Genomic DNA, 21,416 nt, shown 5'->3' with positions numbered 1-21,416 from the left:
TTTCTTCCCCCTTTCTTGTCCCCCTGCCTCCCCTCCCTGCTCATGGTCCTGTTCAGAGCATCCCTACAGAAACTCTGCAAGCTGCCTGAGAACCAAGTCCAGACAGCACCAGGCCCTGAACTGGCAGCATCTGCCAGCTCATAATACACACTTGTCTCATTCTCTTATTTCTGCTTCTTTTACCTCAAGCAACAGCAGTGATGAAGGCTTTATCCTCCCTTGTCTGATGTGACAGACAAGGCCCAGAGAAAATTACAAAGGCTTTCTGTTGATGATATTTGCTGCTATCTTCAAGTTTTGAGCTATAATACTAAATATAAACAAAATGCATGGAAATTTTTTTTTCTTTACTCATCAATTATTTTGTTTTAAGTGGAGCAAAAATGAACACTGGTTCAAATAAATCATTATAATAGATTTGTTTAAGCTTTATTCAGCAATTCTCTGTATTCCTTAAACATTTATGTTCTTTCCAATTATAGCAATATTTTACTTGTCACTGCAAAATGTCAGGTTATTGCTTCAAAGGTAACCTCATTTTATATAATCAGATGCAGACTTAGCTGATGTAATAAAGCACTGGAGATTGGATAAAATTCCAATTACTGCTTCCATAGTAATGAATAACAATTACTAACATAACAAAGATGTTGGCTTTTTAGAGGTGTTGGTACTTTGTTTTCCTTTCAATGATAAACACACCAGTTTCTTGGAGACAAAATTATAATAACACTATTAGAGATTATAATTCTTTTTAAGGGGAATGCCAAGAGTTGTCATTTATTTTTAAAATTCTTTAGCCAAGTTTATAATTTTCTTAAAATATGTCTGAAAATAATCTGGATTTATCAGTGCAAATAGCACTGATGCCATTGCCTGAAGTCAACCTTGTCTGTGTATAGCAAGAGGGAACTAGAGCAGGATATTCCTGAAAAGTTAAAGGATACAGCATAATAGCAAGCAAGAATTCTGACCTGTCATTAAATTTTAAATTGCATTCTCAGGATAGGCCAACAAAGAGTGCAGCACAAACTAAGATTCACATTACTTTGAAACCAGGTGTAAAATGTTTTCATTAAACAGGTTCTTAGAAAACAAATGTTTTTACATCTCAGTTTCCTAACATAGCTTCTGGTATTACAGATAATACTATCTATGGTAGATTAAATAACTGATTTTAAGCACAACTGTTAGATACATTTATAAATTCAATTTTAAAAATCTGTTTGCTTTTGCCCTTATGAAGTAAGATTCTTGTAAAACTCTTGTTTTACTGATCCATTTATTAACTTGTTTAATTGTCCACCCTTTTCTAGGTTGGCATAGTACTGCATTATTCTACACTCTCCACTATGCTATGGATTGGAGTAACTGCCAGGAATATTTATAAGCAAGTCACAAAAAAACCTCAGCCATGCCAAAACAGTGACCAACCTTCTTATCCAAAGCAACCACTACTCAGGTATGGAATAATAGCTATAATATTTTCTTAATGTTGATAGTTTACTCAGGAGTTGGAAATATGCAGAACTGGTATTGGCTAATCTCAGATTAACCTTTATCTGAACAGGAAGAATTGAAATGTTTATGTTGGTTTCTTATGGAGGAAAAAAAATCCCCCAAACCAGCAACTGGCTTGATTTAATCATCAGAAACTGTGCTATAATGACCCTTTGCCTTTATCTCTTCTGCTGTACTTCTTGCCCACACTTGTATTGAAAGCCTAATAACCTGGCAGCAGCCTTCCTCACTGCCCATCAGACATGAAATGCTATTACAGGAGCCACTGGAAGTCTGTGCTCCCTATCAGCTCAGATGTCTCTGATGGCATGGCAGGTGTAAGACAGGAGTTCTTGCCAGATGCCTCTGAGATGCTGAGACTCCAAGCCAAAACAGTCAGTCTGCACAAGAAAAAAAAAAAAGAATTAAACCTTACGGCAAAACTAGGATTTCCAGCCAAAGGCATGAGAAGATTAATTCATCTTTTTTGAGCTTAGCTATCAAAAAATTACCTATTAGCCAAAATTATATATTGTCCCTATACAGATTTTGGAGGGAGACAAAAAAATAACTTCCAGAGAACAATTCCTCCTATCCATCTTGAGTATTTGTGTGAGGACAAAATTAATTTCCTTATGAAGATGCCTCTCTTTTCCCACAGATGATGGACAAGTCTGAATTGTCAATTTAGCCTAAAGACCTCAGTTTTATAGAGGAGGTCAAGAAATATTAATTCTACTTTTTATGTCTTTTCTGTGAAAAATCTGTTTTTTTCTTTTAAACAGACGGAGATTGTTTTATTTTAAACACAAAATTTTTAGCAAGTAGCATTTATAGACGACTGCATGATGTTGTCACAACTTGTTAAAAGTCTGTAGGAAGATGAATTGAGTTTTTCCATCTGATTCTGCAGTCAAATTTTTACTAACATGATTTTAGTTAGAAAACTAGCTAGTTTTCTTCTTTTTGAAACACTTTCTTTCTAGAGATTAAATTGATTAAAGTTAACATAAAATGTGTATTGTGACCAGAAGGAGTGCCATATTGATCCTTAGCTTTGTTAGGCCTAAGAAAGGAGAGCTTGTTTCACTGAGAGTGCCTGGCTTTGCTAATCCATGATTTACTACACCATTCTTCAGAGATGAGAATTTTTCTCCTTCAGTTCCCAGCTCATGGCAAAATGAGTAATAGCCAATTTTCAAATGCTGCAGTGTGACTATTAAGGTAGAAAATTGTTACAAGTTACATAGACCCAGGATAGTGTATGTTCTTCAAATTCAAATCTTGTTTGAGTTGAAAAACAATAGACAGCCAGGTTACAGGAAAGATTACTCTAATTAGAATCTTTGTTGTACCAGTCACGTTGAGGTTCCCAGACAGTGAAAATAAATAGCAGCTATTTTAAGTTTAGCAATAGAAATGATAAACCACCTTCTAGCTGTAAGAGAACATGGATATAATTGTTTAATAGCTAAGTAAAATTATTCTAAGCTATTTTTCTCACACAGGGCACCATGAATCTTAGAGACACTGGCACTGAAATGTCTAATACAATTTCACAATGGTTAGCACTAGATTCAAAATAGTAAAGATCAGTTTCACTTCATGTAGAAAACAGGCATAGTGCATGTAAAATTAAGAATCACTTTAAGCAAGAAAATACTAAACTCATACTTAGTAGTTGTTTCTTCTTTTGGAATGATCATGATCATTTTGGGGGGGCATTTTACCTTTCCTGGTTTTAATAAAGTCTGAATTATTCTTTGTCATAATATTTCCATAAAATCCATTTAGGATGCTTACATTTCAATGCAGGCATTTATAAGAAATGTTTTAACTAGTCAGTTCTTGTGTCTATAAGCCAATGCCAGCCTTTATACATATTGCTCCTCAGGTACCTAGAGGAAAACATCTGATTAATTTGTTTCCATTTGGCATCAGTAGATAGATAAATAGTATGAAGTTTATTCAAATGGAGATGGAGTTGTGCTATTTTATATGTCAGGACTTTCAGTGATAGGAAGCAAATGATACAGTCTACGAGGTTTTCAGTGATCCCTGTCTATAGACTTAGTTTTGTTGAATACAAATATATGAATGTGTTCAGAAAACTCTATTCTCAGCTGTTGTCCTTCAGTCTTCTTTGGTAATAGTTGTATTTGATGGGAGGTGTTTCCAGTTCACATGTGAGTGTTTTTGTATTCCTTATATATGCACTTGCTATGTGAGACATAAGGGTATCTTTTGTGAGTCAGCAAGTGGGATCTAATGCCAAAAATCAGTACATAAATCTATCATGTGGAATTTACCAAAAAATCATAAAAATTGTCTCACCACATTTGTTTCACAAAGCTCAGTCCATTCTAAAAAGTAACTGAAATAGTGAAAATAAATACCAGAATATCTAAAAGGAGACCTTACCCATTGGTAGAAAAGAATGTAGGCTTGTAAGAGTTGCTTTGGTTTCTCTGCCTGCTGTTTGCATATTCATTTGCAGAACCAAGAAAAATGAGGTGCCCTTGATCTTTTTCTCCTGCTTTTCTTTGAGCTGTAGCAATAAGTACCCTATTATGTAAAGCTGTGGTTCTTTATAAGTTTTCTCTCTTCTAGATAGAGTGATCAAATTTGAAACATTTTTGCAGTCTAATTGTACTTCATGGCAATATGATTTTAAATATTGCCTCTTTTTATATGTTAATCATGTATTATGAGATACGTTATGTACACTGCACATTATACAGTATATATATTATTATATATATTATTCATGAAATATATATTATCTGTTAATTACAGAGTTAAACCCCTGAGGGCCTATCACTCTGATGACTGGAACCAACTGTAACAATTTTGGCATTTTTCTCTAAATGTGCCTTGATGCTAATGAGATGGATGAAATTAATGCATCATTGAGTTTTGTGTATTGAAATTCTGAACCTTAGCACTTCAACAGATAATGAAATTACTTCCTGTAAAATATACTCTCTGGTATTCTTAATAGAAATAAATAATTCTATCTGTTCATCCTCTGTGGACATTTGTTAAACCTGGCAAAGTTTAGCTTCTGACTCATCTGAAGGCAGATTTTGCCAGCAAAGGCAAAGGGGCATGCAAAATTCAGCTATTACTGCAATGTACAAAACTTCTTACAGCCCAAGCTGAGGCACAGGTAGTGTTAGTTTTTGTGCCTGCTATGTGCATGCATTTTTCATGTGATGCTCTGCATGCATACAGATTAGACAGGAGTACAGACCAGGAGAAAATACTCCTGAAAGATATTCTGTTAAAATCATTTCTTTCTAGAGTGACAGGAAAAAAATCAGATTACTTTCATTTTTAATAAGATAGCTAGTGAGCAGAATTGCATTCTAAACATTTAGAATAATAAATAAATAAGCTGCTAGCTGGACCAGAGATTTGTGATAAGGAGACAGATAATTAAGTTTTATCTCAAGGTTAGGTACAAATATATCTCCTAATGTTCTCCCACCTCTTTTATTCAATGAATGTCTTGCAAGATAACTAATATGGCAGTCTTCAGATTACAGAGTCCAATATCCCATATCTGTCATAAAAAATATCAATGTGCATAAATAAGGTTCCAGAAGCAACAGCAGAACAGATAACAGTTGATGTTGCTGTCTCTGTTGAACTTCATCTTATTTTTTATGTAACATATTTTGATAAGCTTTTTTAAATGTTCTTTCTAAAATTGCGGGGCTGATAGGAAATGTACCTCATGCAGTGCTTTAGAAAACTCGTATATCTAGCTTTAGTAGCAATTTCAGAACGGATTGTCCCTTTGCTTTGAATTCAGAGTAGTAGCCTTAGTACTGTGGCTAAAAAAAATCATAACTGAGGCAAATTGAAACAGTTCTCAGCAGCACACATAGAATACCTGCAATCAATACCACTGGCTTCAATTCCCTTTTCTTACTGTTTTCGACCTTAAATGATTTTAAGAGTTATGAATAATTTTTAGAATGAGAAAGCTGATTGCCTCTTTCACATATTTTGAAACGTCTCAACTGTCCTTTAAACCTGCACACAGAGCAGACCTGGAAGTACAGTAGTTGGGAATGGGAGTAGTTTGGTCAAACTGTACTGATCTGCTAATGGATGGTTACACCCAGATGCGTGTATGGGTGTCTGCTCTTCCATGTGAGGTTGTATATGGGCAAGTTTCTGTACATCATATATACACTTCCAGCATACAGAGCAATGTCTCTGTATACAGAGCAACGAAAGGGGTGTTCCTAGTGAGCTACTTTTGTGGTGTAGTGGTGACTAACAAGCTACACCCTGAGCTCCTGCAGGATGTGCTGCACTTGCATCCTCCCCCTCTCCTTGGGAGTGTGGCACCAGCTCTTCACGTTCATCCCCAAGCTCATTATTTCTCTCAGCTACCTAAACATTAATCAGTAGCACCCAGCTAAACAGTAGCTAAGTATTTTTGAGACGCTGAATCACACGAAATCCTTTCATTGCGAAAAGGAGAAACCACACTAAAGTTTCAAATACAGGAAAATCCTCTCCTTCTGTTATTGCCGACTGTGATGAGGCTCTTGCCTTGCAGAGAGGGGATTTTACAGACTTGCATGGTACCATGGGGGTCATGGCATCCACTTAGTGCTTTGTTCACAGTGTTAACCCTGCTTGTCTCAGGATGAACATTTAGCTGCTTGATCTGAATTCTGACAAGCTGGAAACCAACACATGGGTGCAAATGGGTCTATTGCTGTGTTTGCCTAACTGCTGAGAGAGCCTGGCAGGAAATGTTGTGACTTCCATCACAAGTTGATTATATGGAAATTTTTACTGAATAAGTTACCAATAAAGCAGGCTGTGTCTTGAATATGAGTTGCACACAGCAATGTTCAGTATGTCATTAGAAATTGTCACATGATATTTTTGCATCATAACAGAGATACTGAAAACCTTCCAGTTATAAAGACCAAAGACTTCCTATATTTAGTTTTTAAAGAATTATTATGTCCAGGGAAAAACCCTAGAATAAAAAAAACCTAATGCTTTCTAAGATTCCTGAGGCTGAAAGGGTCTTCAGAAAATTATCTTTGTTAATGTCCCCAATCATTTGTAACAAGTTGGCTGCAATTTATTGCAGCATGATAGAGGTGTAATGGGGCATCAACATTTGACTATGACAAGAAATACTTTGTTAAACATCAAGCTTGGCAAATATGCTACTTTTTGGCCATGCCCTTTTCTGAATCTTCAGACTGAATCCTATGAAGCGACTTAATTTACATTCTGACAGACAGAGACATTACTTGTCCCCTTGACACCAGCAGCTCCGAAATGCAGTTAAGTTCTAGTGCATTTTTAATTAGTGCTGGCTCTCATGAATTTGTGTCTTCTAGTATGAGACAGTGATTGAGAGAGAGGGAGAGACAAAGAGGTCAGATGAAAAATATAATTGCAATCCATTGTTTTCTTCTTCATGATATGCTCTTAAATATTAACTCATACAGTTTTAATCCATGAAAATCCATCTTTCCTTCCCACAGGGAACATACCAAACTTCCTCTATAAAGTAAAAATTTAGACCTGATTATCTCAAGGGATCATCTGCCTTTTTCTTAAAATTTTTTATGGTTTGAGTATGTTGAATTAAATGGGAAGTGCCACAGGGCAGAATTCTTGGGAGCCTTGAGGAGGTCTCTGCAGTTCACTCTTTCCTGTTAGCATAGACCCAGTTGTGTCATTGCAGAGTAAGTGAAAATTGTCTCCCTGCAAGGAAGGTTTTCACCAGCTGGATGAACCATGGCATGGTGAGCCAACAGTCTCTGAAAATCTGCTCCAGGAAGTTGGCTATAATTTAAGTGCTTGATTGTACATTTTGTTTAGAGGACAGAATATTTTGATGTGGTAGGGTCAGTCATCAGAAAGTTTATCTCACATTTCTGATATTATAATAATTTCTTACTTTAGATATGAGAAGTTAAGACTAGAAATGTATATTGTTTTAATTTTTTAATTGTGCTGTAAGTTTTTGCAATCCTCATGTATTCTCAAGGCTGCTTATCACCTCCACACTGTAAGTGCCTAAAAAACAACAAAGTGTGCAACAGCTGTTTTTATCAAATGGCTTGGGTTGGGATGGACCTTAAAGATAATCTAGTGATATTTCTTAGCTATCGTCTGAAAAACAGTATTCACATGTTTCTTGTTTCAATATTTGTCATATTTCCCAGGAAGGAGAAAGGCCATTATTGCTGAAATAGCTTTTCTAAATTTTTTGCATTTGCTAAAATTGAATGTAAGAAAAGCCATGTTTCCCTTCCAGTCATTGTGTTCATTTTATTCACCAAAGTAAGGCTTATATTCACAACATCAAAATAAGTTATTATATTGTTATATTGGATATTAAAATAATCTAAGGATAACAGCCTTTTCAAAGTTTTAGTTTGATTTAATTATAGAGCTAATATTTTGAACAGTGCTACGTTGCTTCTGAAGACAATTTTAATAACTGCCATTCAGAGATGACACAACAAGTAATACAACACTGCCAACAGAAATTCTGATCATTGTAGACAGATTGTGCTCTGTCTTACCAGCCTACCAACTTAGGCAAGTTCTCAACAAAAAACAAAAAAAAAAAGCCCCAAACAACCAAACCAAATCAACCAAAACCCCCACTCAAACAAAAAGAATTAAAATGCTGGAAGGAACCTTAGCCAGAACAAACAGAACAGTTCTGCCCCTTGAGGTATAAAAGCTAAAGATAATGGAAAAGAGAAGAGTAAGAACAAAACAGGAAATTTCAAGTCTGTGTATCACAAATTAAAGGAAGAGATTGCAGAACCTAAAGGTACTTGGAATTTGGTTTGATACTTCAAGGACATACTTGCTATTGTGTGCTATTTAACATGATCATTCTTAAATGCTGATACATGTTCAGATAGTCAAAGATGTAACTGAAAGGTCTAGAGTGGAAAAAGGTATAAAATTGTGATAAGGGAAACATTTTCATTCATTCTTTTTACTGAATTTCAACTTGAAGCTAATTTTATTTCCATCAGATGGAGATAAAATTATCTTTGATCAAAGACAGTGCTTAGTTCAGGTTTGGATTAATTGTTCTACACAAGAAAATTTCCAGTAAAATTAAAATGTGATGGGGGTCCACAGTAGCAATATATTGTCATCGGGATCCTGAGAAAGTTGTTGCACTTTGCATAGGCCATGTAAATCTTCATTGCTGACAGCACTGGATTGCCAGGGCATGGTGTCATAGCATGGAGGTATTTTCCTGCCAACTCTCAATCAAACAGGAGAAGTGATTAGAACTTTTCTTCTCCACCTTCGATGTGAGTGACTGAATTGTGGAGTCACTAACAGCCACCTGCTCTGCTTGTGGTTCCTCTTCATCTGGCTTATGAATCAAAATTCCAAAAGTTCTTCTCATGGAATAGTTAGCAATATTGTTCTTCAAAACTGACCTGGATGTACTACCAAACACTTTAAGTGAATGATTCCCAGAGGATAGGATCCTCCTTGATGTGAACCTACTTCAAGAGCATGTCAAAATCAAAGTAGAAAAACGATTTTGTTGCTGTCATAATTTCATTAGCTAAGGTACAGGCAAGGTACACACGATGTTGACACTTTTCAGAGTAGAAATGCAATAATACCAAATCTTTAAGAAATGTTGAGGTAGAAGGTGAAGTTTTATCCTCGCTTTTTAAAAAACAGTGTCTGAGCTACTTAGTATAGATGAAAAGAAGTGGGTTATGATTATTGCAAAAGAAGCATATGTCAGCTTACTACTTGTAGACGAGATATTAAACAGCATAGCAAGTCACATAGATCCATTCAACTGCTACAGCTATTGACAAACATAGCCAAAAAAAGAAAATTACCGCACCTGAGTGATACCTGGGCATTGAATGGGGAAATGATGGGCTTGGGATAGAAATTTTAACTACATGAGTTACAGCATTTGCAAGGTTTATAAACTCAGAGCTTCCTGAAGACTTAAATTGAATTCTGTGATATTTTCAGCTTTGAAAGGCTTGAACTGCAACATGCTGATCTGCAGAACTGTGTATTAGATTGAATTTTCAGCTGCTTTTATCCTGAGTTCACATCTAGGTATTTCCTGGAAATTCAGAATTCTTGTCACACTATCCCTTGCCTCAGTAGCCTCTAGCATTTGAGCTACTCATATACATAATTGTAGAGGGTAAGTTAGAGGGTGGGTAAGCTTGATAAAATGCTCCGTGCTTTGATATGCTGCTCCAGGCAAAATGTAAAATGCTGATTGGAAATTTTACAAGTTCAAGGATTTTTAGAAGATAATATATTCAGACTCCAATGGGGGCTTTGTAGAAAACTTTATCAGATTTGAAAGAACTAAATATTTTCTCAGATGATTCTCTGGTGTCATATAGATTAAATTTGATTATGCAAAAAATGCTGTAAAGATAAATGCATAAGATCTTTTCAAGTGTGCTTATTGTAATTGTATGGACGAAGAGCTAAGCATTCCCATCTGCATGAAACTATATTCACCACAATTACAGAAAATAATATCTCACTTTTAATGGAAGATGATTGTACTCATTAATTAGTGAGAAAAATCAGTCACATTAGATAGAAATTCTTTCTTACGAAAATTGTTCTGTAAGAAAGATAGAAGTGAAAGTAGAGGACACCTGTCTCAAGCAGGCATCTGTATACATCCAGCTTAACTGTAATGAAAACCCTGGTGTTTCAAGAAAGCTTAAGTCATGAAGAGTTATGAAGTATATTGTGCAGACTGATAAACTGCAATGTCACAGAAATGAGAACGCTGCAGGCAGCCAGCTAATACAGGCTATTAAAGGATTGTGCAATAATTATAGGATTGTGTAATATAGGATTGTGCAATAGTCTGATAATAACTGCAGTACAGTACAACCATAGTGCATTTAAACTACAGCATGGCACAGGACATAGCAGGTGTTGCATTTACCAATACACTGCCACTATTCCATAAAGTAATTTTGGCTAAAAGATGTTATTAGATTCCAAGAATAAATGCTTAACCAAAAAAAACCCAAAAAAACCCCACAGCTTATCTTAAACTAGCAATAAAATACAAATATACATATTTCATGCACATATGTATATATATTAGCAGTGATAGTTTTAAATACATAATTTTAATGTTTCAGAATATTTTTCTTTATTAATGAATGGCAAAATTCAAGGAAATTTAATTATATTCCTTGGACAAACGAAATTGGTGAAATCCACAGATATGCATATTACATTGAATATGTTGGACCATATTTATGTATAACTGTTGCAAATTCAGTTTCAGACCTGGCTTATTCTATGCATAATTCCCATCAAATATGTGTGATAATCTCTGGTTTATGCCTGTTTGGCAGAAGGGCTTACAAGTCTTGGGAGGAAAGGCTGCATTAGATTAATTCATTTGGTTTTGAGTTGAGACACCATGGAAAATTATACATAAACTTCCACTGATCTCCCTGACACTGCACATCTTAAGTAGTTGAAACTCATCACTGGAAATGTGGATGATTCTTTTCAAGTTAGTGTTCATTAAAAATTACAAATGAGAAGGCATTAGAGAAAATCATACAACAAATAATAAGCTTAAATTGCAAGCAAGGGGTAAATAGGTTAATATTAGGAAAATATTTCAAGCTATGAAAATAGTTGGCAATTTAAACAGGTTACTTGGAAGGCTGTGGGAGCTCTGTCCCAAGCAATTTGTTAACATAAGATTAAATAAGGCCAAGGCAGTCATGACAGGTGTTTAATGTGACCCTGACTCAGAGCTCTTGAGTGGACTGGATGATTTCCTGATATTCATCCCTGCCCTACAGTTCTGTTAATAGTAAACCAAGGATTTTTCCTAACAATATTTTCTATTTTCAAGCCTTATTTGCTGCTGAATTTCTACAGCCTCATTGGTCTCATAAGAAACTCTTGTATTTCATTATGCAAGCGAATTCTGACAGAAGAGACTTTGAAACTAATGTGTTCCAAATATGCCTTCAGTGTTTGGAAATGTTATGAGTCTTGCAGAAACTGGCTGCTGATCCTGCAGGTATTTTTATTCAGGTACCACCTTACTATATAAAACATAACAAAAAATTAGGCCACCTTCTGCTCTGAAACACATGCACTCACATTGGAATTTCAGTGGGAGTTACACATATTTGTTCACAAGAAGGATTTGGTTCATGGGTTGAAAATACTGCTGATTGCTGCTTAAAAATAATTTTTGGTAAATCTTAATTTTAATGATTCAGATTAAAATAATTTCAATATATAATATATAATGTACCTTAATAAAATATAATTAAGATTAAACTTTATGCCTGTATTGATTGAGTACTCATTCAGACAAAGGGGTAATGCCATTATTATTGCATTACACTTAGTGCTCAGAGAATCACTCAGGATTTAAGTTATCAGAAAGTGAACATTGGTGAGGTTTTCTGTGAAAGAAAACTTGAGCACATAAGATACCTGACTTATTTCTCTATTGATAATGAGGAATAGCTAGTGTTGTTTTAGCTAGTAATTATGAGGTAAGAGAACTATGATACATTTGTGTTTACTTTTCAATATTTGTGAGCAAAGTCAATAAAAAGTCATGAGTGGTCAGTCACACGATCTTGCTGCTTCTTCATATTGGATGAACTTGTAGACATCTCCAGAAAAAAAAGTATCTCCACATGGAGAGTAAATTTCCAAGAAATATTTATGCATACCACTCTGGAATTCTATCTGGAATTACTGATGTCTCTAAAACTCTTTATCATGAATCCAAAATTAGGACCAGGAAATGTGGGCAAATCACAACCTCTGTTGTTTGCAGAATAATTACCCCATGCTTGTTATCATTTGTAGATAGGTAAGGCATTTTGGACTGTTTAGTGTGGATTATCATACTTGTGTTATTTTATTGTAAAAAACTGGCATTAAACTTGTCAACTTGTGTATCTCAGTCTTCCATCACGGGTGTTGAAGAAGCAACCAGTTATCCATATCCCCTCTTCATGCTTCTAAGAGAGTGTTTTCCAGCTAGAGAGAACATTTCCTTCTGAGGTTGTGGCATTGCTAAATCTGATAACAATTATTGTATCCAGCAAAGCTAGGCAGTCTTTTGACCCAGAAAGCAGAGCAATGAGATGCTCTTACAGTTTTGTGAAGATGGCTGTTTATTCCTTTTCAAATCTATTTTTTCCATGTTCATGACTTTCTGGAAATGACATATTTTTTCTAGCTTTTAATTAATATTTTTCAATTAATGTTTATAAAAATAACTATCTCTGCTTTTCCTTTTCTTTCAAAATTTCATGATCATTTCTAGTTGAGTGCTCAAAAAACTCTATGTTTTTTTTTTAAAACGTACCTTTCGACCTTTTTATAAACAATAGAAAGCCTTTCTTTTTGCTTCTGGTTAAAATTTGGGATAGGGATCGCCAGAAATAGATTTCTGTGTATGTCAGCTTTTAAACAGTAGGAAAAAGCCAATGTTCATGCCATCATCATACATAAAAGATTTTCCATAGCTCAGCTTAGTAATACAGAGACCGACAACAGCAAAACCCCTCAACATTAAAGTTAAAAAATCAGGGTTGACGTTCATGAACTCATGCAATTTTACCTTTGTTTCTTACTTTTCAATAGGGTGAATTAAGGACAAAATGGCAACCTGAATTTTTGTCAGTAAATCTAAAAAATCTCCATGGTTTTGTGGAGTCGAGTCATTAATTGAACAGTACTTTTGATGGGTTAATAGCAGGCTAATAATACTTTTTTTCTAGTATAACATTGAAAAGAATACTCTTTGCTGCCTCTAGATTAGCAGATTGAATTACATCCTATGGACTGTGAAAGTCTTCCAGAAAGAAGCCAAAAGTCTTAAAACCATCTAAAAAATAACATATTTTCATCATGTTTTAATGCTTGCCTGCTGCTTGTTACATTTAATAAAACTTTCTTGCTAAGTTTTAAGTTTTTGGCTACCTGCATATCTATCAAGATGAAAAATTTGAAGTTGTAGAAATGGATAACATTGCATAAATCCTAATGTAATATTTTCTCCACAAAAAACCCAAAAAAATCTGCTTTTTCCTTTGCAAACTTCAGGCATGAAACTTCACTAAGGGTCTTTACAGGGTAGATTAGTTTCTTGAAAAGAATAATGCAGATGTGTAGTAGAAAATCAAGCAAGTCTGCATCTCACATGGAGTTTGATGAGTGCAAGTGGGGCACTTAGATAAGTAATGGATGCACAACCTATTAAACACAATAATGGGGTTTATACATAGCATGAATTTCTCCTTGGTTTCACCTGCTCTTGGCTGGCAGCCACAGGTGTAGGCATTGTTGCTGGGATGTGAAGATGGTTCTCTTTCTGAGTTTGATTGTGTCCTAGCTTGGTTACATTTTGACAATGCATTGTACTGTTCAAAGATCTCAGACTTTAGAGACATTTATTTGAAAATTTGTATTGGAAGTTTATTTGAGAATTGAAAGTATTTGAAATATGTTTATATTGAAAAATATTCAGAATAAATTTTAAAATTTAGGAAGTTTTTATGCTCACTCACCTGTGAATTTGTCCATGCTGAGTAGTGCATGTTTCAATTTCCATATTAATATATACTAAAAGAGCAGTGGTTTCAAGCAGCCTTCTCTCAGCATTGACAGCTGGTATGGATGGACCCTCACAGGACTGAAAAGATAACAATGAATAGTAAGTTAATCATAGTGTCATAAAAGTAATAAGATTAGCAGAAACATCTGTAAGTCATCTAGTTTAACTCTCCATTTAAAGCAGATCCAGCAGAGCTCAGGTTCTCACCTAGTCCAATTTTGAAAATCTGCAAGGACTTCTTCCTCTTTTTCTGGCTCTGCATCCTTTTAGCTTTCCTATTGGGTGGACCACAAACATGAAATATAAGGCCTGAAATGAATCACAAAAAATCACCCAATCCCATCAAAATTCAGGAATATGTTACAAATTGAAATACGTGTAAACAAAGCTGTCATTACTACGGACTCCTGAGGGAAAAAAATAGGAGATAATGAAATGTGCTTAAAAATTTTGGAATACTACCAAAAAAATCAAGGAGAGAAGTTATTCACAATTAATCAAATTAATAGATTTTGGATTTCTACTATTTTCTTTTTGTATTAGTTCATTAAGGTGTAAGTAGTGATTCCATATAAGATGTAAGTAGTGGTTGTAGGTAGCTGCACGTTCCAAATGTTGCCAGCTGTAAAACTGATTATCATTCATGGAAGATGACAACTCTTTTGCTATGTCTTCTTACTCTGCAAAGGAAAATAAACTCAAGATTTAGAAGTGATTACGTAAGAGAGATGCAGAAAAAAATTCTGGCTGAAAAATTGAAATGAATGCCTTTGTATTTTGAATTTTTACCCGACCTATATTTTGCAGCTTCACGTTTTCGATTTCTGGTGCATAAATTTTCAGACTCTAGTCTTTGTGGACTGCAATTTAATTGTTGAGGGAAGCAATCTATTCTGTCATGCTGCTCTATATAAGGACTGAGATTTTTTTTTTCTCAGCAAGTAATTGTGAACAAAGGCAATATGAGGGTAGATATAAAAAAAAACCAAAACCTAAAAGGCACATGTTTAACTTATACAAGCACCTTGTACGTAATAATTTATTTACAATTTTGCATTGTGCACTCTTGGTAAATAAAGCGAAAATGTAGTGGCTTCAGGATCTATATGTCAAAGCACTGAGGTTATATTTTAGGATTTTAACATCTGTGCCTTGCCCTGGCGTTATCTGACTTTTTCCAGATGGTTTTCTGTATGATTGAAAGCAGCATCAGTGTGAATGAACATCATGTCTGATATCTAAGGATACTACTTTTTCTTAACTTTAAGAGATTCTCCCTCCTCAACTCATGACCTGTGGCAAACTCTAAAAATACTAGAACTATTAAAAAATAATAAAAATATTTTTAAATGGGAGCCAAATTAAAACACAGAGGTCCTTTACCACAGAGGTCTTTAGAGGAATTCAAAACCTGCATGTATGCTTTTCATGTCTGAAAAAATTCCTTTTGGGAAACTGTTTGATCTCTTCTCTAAAAATGTGGTTTTGATAGCTGAAAGCTTGGTAGCTGAAAAGATTCAACAGAAAGGGTTTTGTGGTTTCCATGGATCTTCTGCGTAAATGCTTTTCAATTTTAAATGGCCCTCTGGGTTTGCGACTGAATCCTTCTCGTAGACCAGGAAGATTTAATAATCAAAATGATATTATTTTTATTTAGTGCGTGGTTTCTTCATGTCTTAAACAAGACTGTTTGTCCTCTCACTTTGCCTGAGGATACATCTTGCTATAGCTTTGTGATTAGATTTTAGATACATGCAGTTGAAAATAAACCAAATTACCTAAATAAATGGAAGGTAGCAGTAAATTTTGATTAGCACATAATTGTAAACCCAGAGATGTAGAAGCTTGAAATACTAAATGTTTAAAGCTGGGGATGTAGCACCTAATCATTAACAATACTTTGAAGATGAGGCATTTATTACCTTATTAGTAAAATTCTCAGAAGCAGTAAGAATGCTTTAATACTTTGAAGTATTAATATTTAAAAACTAGTAGAGATATTTCCATGTATTTTCTGTACACAGTCTATGAGTGCATGGGTGTCATTTAAGAATATGCATAGGATATGCTGAACAAATCCAGAGGGAAATCTACCAGTTCTGTACACTTCATAAGAAAACACTTTATGAGGGTATGTCACCCTATCAAATATGACTCTATCAAATATTAAAAATACGTTTGTTGCACAGTGGCTGTAACGTGTATCATTTTAAATCTTTCTGAGAGGACTCAAGCAGTAACAACCCAGTGACTCCTATGTGAGAGAAACCAGCTGATGCATTCAGCAGTTTTACATACAATTTTGTCTGAAGCTGTGGTTTGCATTTTCATTGAAGAAAGACAGTTTGGGGTTTTTTGCAGAAATGGCAGAATTCATGGGGCAACATTAAATTTCCTAAACTGATTACTTTAATGGCTTATATCAATCAAACAGGCTGTAAAAGATGCTTGAAATGTTTCAGAGCCAGCTGAAGAGATAAATATGCTTTTTAGCTTTCTCACTACTATATTCTCTCTGTAAGTAGTAACACATTCATCATTCAGGAATCAATAAACTAAAGTAAAAATTGTGGTACTAATGTAGAAAAGCAGGATATTTTTGAAGACTGAATTTAAGATTCTTGTTTGCTAAGCTTTGAGCCGTTAAAGTTCACATTTCGCCTATAATTATCTGTAATGGAAAAATGGAAATTTATTCTTATTTATATTTTGATCTCCTTAAAGAAACAGTTTATTTAAGGATGTGTCTGTTGTTGAGAATTTCATGTCTAATAACTTGGCTGTATTTGGTCTGAGATCGATAGAGATCATTAAACTTCTCCAGGTGCCACAGGACTGGCTGGGCAGGTGAATAACGAAGATAAATAGCTCGACACAGGGGAGGGCTGAAGTTACAGAGAGAGGGCATAACTGTGGGAAAGATCTCAAAGGGACCTTGTCATATTTTAGACACCAAAGACAAATGTAAATTTTTTAGGAAATCGGATTTCAGTTTTTCCCATGCCCAGATAAAAGTTCAGGTTAGAAAGTGAAGATCTTTTTTATCATTTACCCACTGGAACAGGGGCTTAATTTTGCATCAAAAGATACAAGGCTTGCCAAAAATGCGCAAATTAACAATGTAGTTTCTTTGGAAATGCACATCTTTGAAACGTTTCTCATATTTTTCACTTTCTTCTAAACAACTTTAGCTCCCTCTAGCACTTTGGGCAAAGATCTTGCCTTCATATAAGATCACTGATTTATATAAGAGAAAAAGGAAAAGAATACATGAATTTAGAATAGAACTAGCGTGATCTCTCTAGAGCTATTTCCCACGAGTTCCTGTATTCTCTTTTTATTGTCTGGTTGCACATACCTGTCTTAACATGAGCAAATCTAAGAACAAAGCAGTTGGGTGGACCATTAAAGTCTTTGTGACATTGATTGCTTGGTCATTAATATTTTCTGAATTCTCTGCATGTACAGTGAAAGAGTTTAACAGAAAATAAAACTGAGAGTATTGCTCCTGTGTTACCTGTGAATCTCATGCAACCGAAATTATTTAGCTCTAACTTGGCAGTATAGCTCATAATAAAAATTAATGCTTCAGATTATCTTTTTTTAATACAACAAATATCCTTCATACCTAAATCCAAAAATATATCAACTAGTGAATAAATAACCTCCGAATCAACTCTCAAAGGTTCTTGTTCTGTGAAAGTTAAAAATGCTGTATTTTCAGGTGATCTGAGAATTACAGAACTTCAAAACCAGGACTCGAATGGTCTGCTTAAACTTTTTAAAACTTATGCAGAAGAAATAACATTCTTCCTGAGAAAAAAATGTTGCCTAAAAAGCAAGTGAGTGTCAAAAACTCAACAATGCATGAAACACAGGGGAATTCAGGAAGTTATGTGGGTGACTGCCATAATAAAATACGAGATTGACATAAATTCCTTTTTAAAAATATGATTAAAATATTCAGTCATAGGAGAACACAGAACAGAACCCCTTGTCAGTGACTTTCACAGTCAAACCAAATTAAAATAGATGTCCTCCTGACAGTCATTTTATTTGGTTCCTTTGGCAGCCTTAATGAAATAGTAGCTCAAGTAAAACCAAAGAAATCCATATTTTCTGTTTAAAATGCAAGGTAGTTCTACTGACAGTCATAGGATGTTGATACTAATATAAAGTGATCTGAGTATTAAATATGTGACAATATAGGAGTACAGCACTTATTATCTTTACATGCTTTACTTCTCATTTCCCTTTCATATTCTATAAAATGCCATTATCACATATAGGCTGCTATCAAAATTTCTTGTCTTGATGAGGGTTGATAGCTAATGGTTCTTTTCTCCCCTTTGAAAGGCAGAAGGACATCCTGGTGGTAATTGACTTTCTAGAGGTGTACTGCAATGCTCACTGAAGCAGTTGTGCTTGATTCAGTAGACTGGAACTGCAAAATGATTTCAGCTAACAGCTCTACGCCAGAGTAGTCAAATGCCTGGAAAAATGAGGTAGCAATGAATACCTCCAAACAAGAGTATTAGCCATTTTACTGCTAGAAATTAACTGTGGAAAGAGAATTGAAAGGGCTGTTGTGTTCTCTAGGGATAAAATGATTGTGTAAATAAAAAATACTCAAAGCATGAGTATTATTTCTCCTCCCATGATTTCTCTCCAAGCATTTCTATAAACAGTGTTTTCTTTATAAGCATCATATCTTTGAACTTTTTCAAATACTGAATCTTTAAGAAATACTAATAAGTATATTTTCTTTCTCATCATGCTTAGTATTTTACTTATTTATTTTCTTCAGAAGTGCATTCAGGATGGATTCCTACTTACCCTGACTTAAGTTATTTATTCATTAAATTAAGCGGGAATAGAAGTCAATAGAGCTAAACTGCAGCATGGAATACACTGTAAGAATCATCTCTGTCTGATTTCCAACAGCTCCCAAGGCATTCTCCAATAAAATAGGGGGAAAAAGTCAAGGTGTCTCTTGCTTCTTAGATACAATAGCTCTTCAATTAGTCTAGCTCACCAAGAGACAATACAGTTATCTCTATGTAAATGAGTCTCCTTTCCCTGTCTTCTAAATTTTCTCTGAACAGTTTTTTGTGTTCCTGAATTCATTTTTTATCTTTTTGTTACATGCATTTTTATTTTTCTGTCCTCTCTGCTGGCTTAGCCCATCTCACGTGGTCCTGGTGAAGCAAACTGCAACCGTGCTATCTATCAGCCTGTAAATTCCTTTTCACCTGCAAAATTCCGGCTAAGACGTAATGGCTGCACTCAGCATGGAGGGTGTTGGCCAAGGGAGGGGAACACAAATCCCTTCAGTGCTGAGCTCTCCCCCTGCCTGGCACAGCCTGAGCCATCGCCTGCCGTGGGGGAAAGGCAGACTCAGAACGAGTGCCCAGGGCTTGCAGGGGGAAACAAATTGGGTTTGAAGCCTTTCCACAGGTGAGGTTTCAGATCTGACACTGACTAACATCTGACACTTTATTGCCCAGCTTCCCATGACTCTCTAAGGACAGATGAATATTTAAACTCCTTTCTCATGGCCAATTTTAATACAAAAAACAGAGACTAGTTTTGCCAAATAGAGACCTGGACGTTGTAAGCTGAGCAAACAGATCTTCAGAGACTTTTCTTAATCAATTTTTTTTAAATTCATCTTTCTGTGGTTTAGTGTCTGCCTCTAAATGGAAAAAATTATACATATTTTCACAAGGATATTATGACGATTAATTAATTAATGTTTGCAAAGCTCTTAAGTTGCAATAAGATCTAGAAAGAAGGGGTATATATAAAATAAATTAATAACTACCTGTCTAGTGACCTTTGTTTCTTCTGTGCTGAGTGAAATGTTTTATGGGAAAAAAAAAGTGGACTGTTAACAGGCAGTTAAAGAGAATAACAATATTGGCACAAAAAAGGTGATTAATAGGATTTTCACACAACCCTTCTACTGTTATTTACCATTTAAAGCTCGACTCCCAAAAGTAGTTTATTTTAGTAGATTATTAGTAGTTTTGCTTTTTTTAATCTGTATTCTCCATATTTAGATCTCTTGTACAGACAGGAGAAAAGCACTGAAGGAAACATAGGTTATTTCTCTTCAAAAAGGTCATTGAGAGAAACAAATGTGGTATTTGTAAATATGTTTGTAAGTCAAGACTATTTGGGAATAGGATTTAAAATTGTTGGGTTTTTTTCTTAAAGGAAAAGTATATTCTCAGAATCCTGTAATTTCTAAAAGCCTTATTTTTATTTTATCAAAATTCCTAGGAAAAAGGACAACAAAATGATGTGATGCATGAAAAATTCAGGAAGAATAATTTGAAAATCAGGCTCATAAATTCAGTTTTCTACAGAGCAGCTACTTATCTGTCTGCCTGCCTCCTGGGTACTTGAACAGTGGCATCTGGTTAGCTCTGAAGTTAATGACCATTTTCTATATGAATTATTTTCACAAAGATGTTAAAACCAAATCCCAGCTCAAGGAAGAACAAAAGGGAAAGTCATCTTGCTGTGACTCTTCTTTTATTTTGATGTTTATTTTGCAAGCAGCTAATCTTCCTGTATGAACTGTGCCCTAAACATAAGTAGAGCTAAACTGATGACTTTTTTCTTTTTTTTACTATGGGCAGGAAAGAAATTAATGCTTCAGTGGTGTCTTTATATCTAACACGTACCTTTCTAGATTTGTGCATGCAGAGAGGAATAAAGTTAAATATATGTACATTTTAATCAAGTAATAGCTGCAATAAAGACTATTTGAGGCTTTTTTAATCGCTTCCTGATACATTGGCATTTTGCCAACCTCTGCAGAACAAAACCCTTACAGTCAGTCTTGCAGTATACCCATAAAGACAATTGCTGGTCCCTTTCTGGAAAAATTCGGGGTCAAGGTTCTTAGTCTGGAAAAAATTGGAGCTAGAGAATAGCCAGACAATCAAGCGAGAAATGTATAACTGGGTAGAACTCTCCTTTTACTTGCTGGCTTACTGAGTAACATTTATGAAAATAAACTTAGCAGAATGTACTGTATGTTAAGTTATCAGAATGGATGCTGCCTGCGGGCTATTGCAGTCATTCTTGCTGACATTATGCTGTTTCTATCAGATTGGCTGTGTAGCTCCCAGTATTTTGTGGTAGAGTTCTCCTTACAAGAGGAGTTCTTGCCGGAAGGAAGCTGGAAAACAGTAAGGCAGGATGTCAACAGAGGGGCATCACCTGCAGCAGTGTCTGCTGCTCTGTTGGGGGG

General features: G+C 35.0%; 1 protein-coding gene across 2 annotated transcripts in view; it reads left to right on the top strand.

Annotated features, from left to right (window-relative positions):
* ADGRA1 (adhesion G protein-coupled receptor A1) overlaps positions 1 to 21,416 on the top strand; it is a 258,318-nt gene that overhangs the window by 224,546 nt on the left and 12,356 nt on the right. For both annotated transcript variants that reach the window (XM_014885926.2, XM_088169179.1), the window contains one exon: positions 1,317 to 1,462. In XM_014885926.2, coding sequence (XP_014741412.2) covers positions 1,317 to 1,462 — 146 coding nt within the window. The remainder of the gene's footprint in view (positions 1 to 1,316; positions 1,463 to 21,416) is intronic.

This window comes from Sturnus vulgaris, chromosome 8 (assembly GCF_052056855.1).
Source record: "Sturnus vulgaris isolate bStuVul1 chromosome 8, bStuVul1.hap1, whole genome shotgun sequence".
Lineage (NCBI taxonomy): Eukaryota > Metazoa > Chordata > Aves > Passeriformes > Sturnidae > Sturnus > Sturnus vulgaris.
The sequence above is the reverse complement of the archived record's forward strand: the minus strand, read 5'-3'. Positions and strand labels throughout refer to the sequence as shown.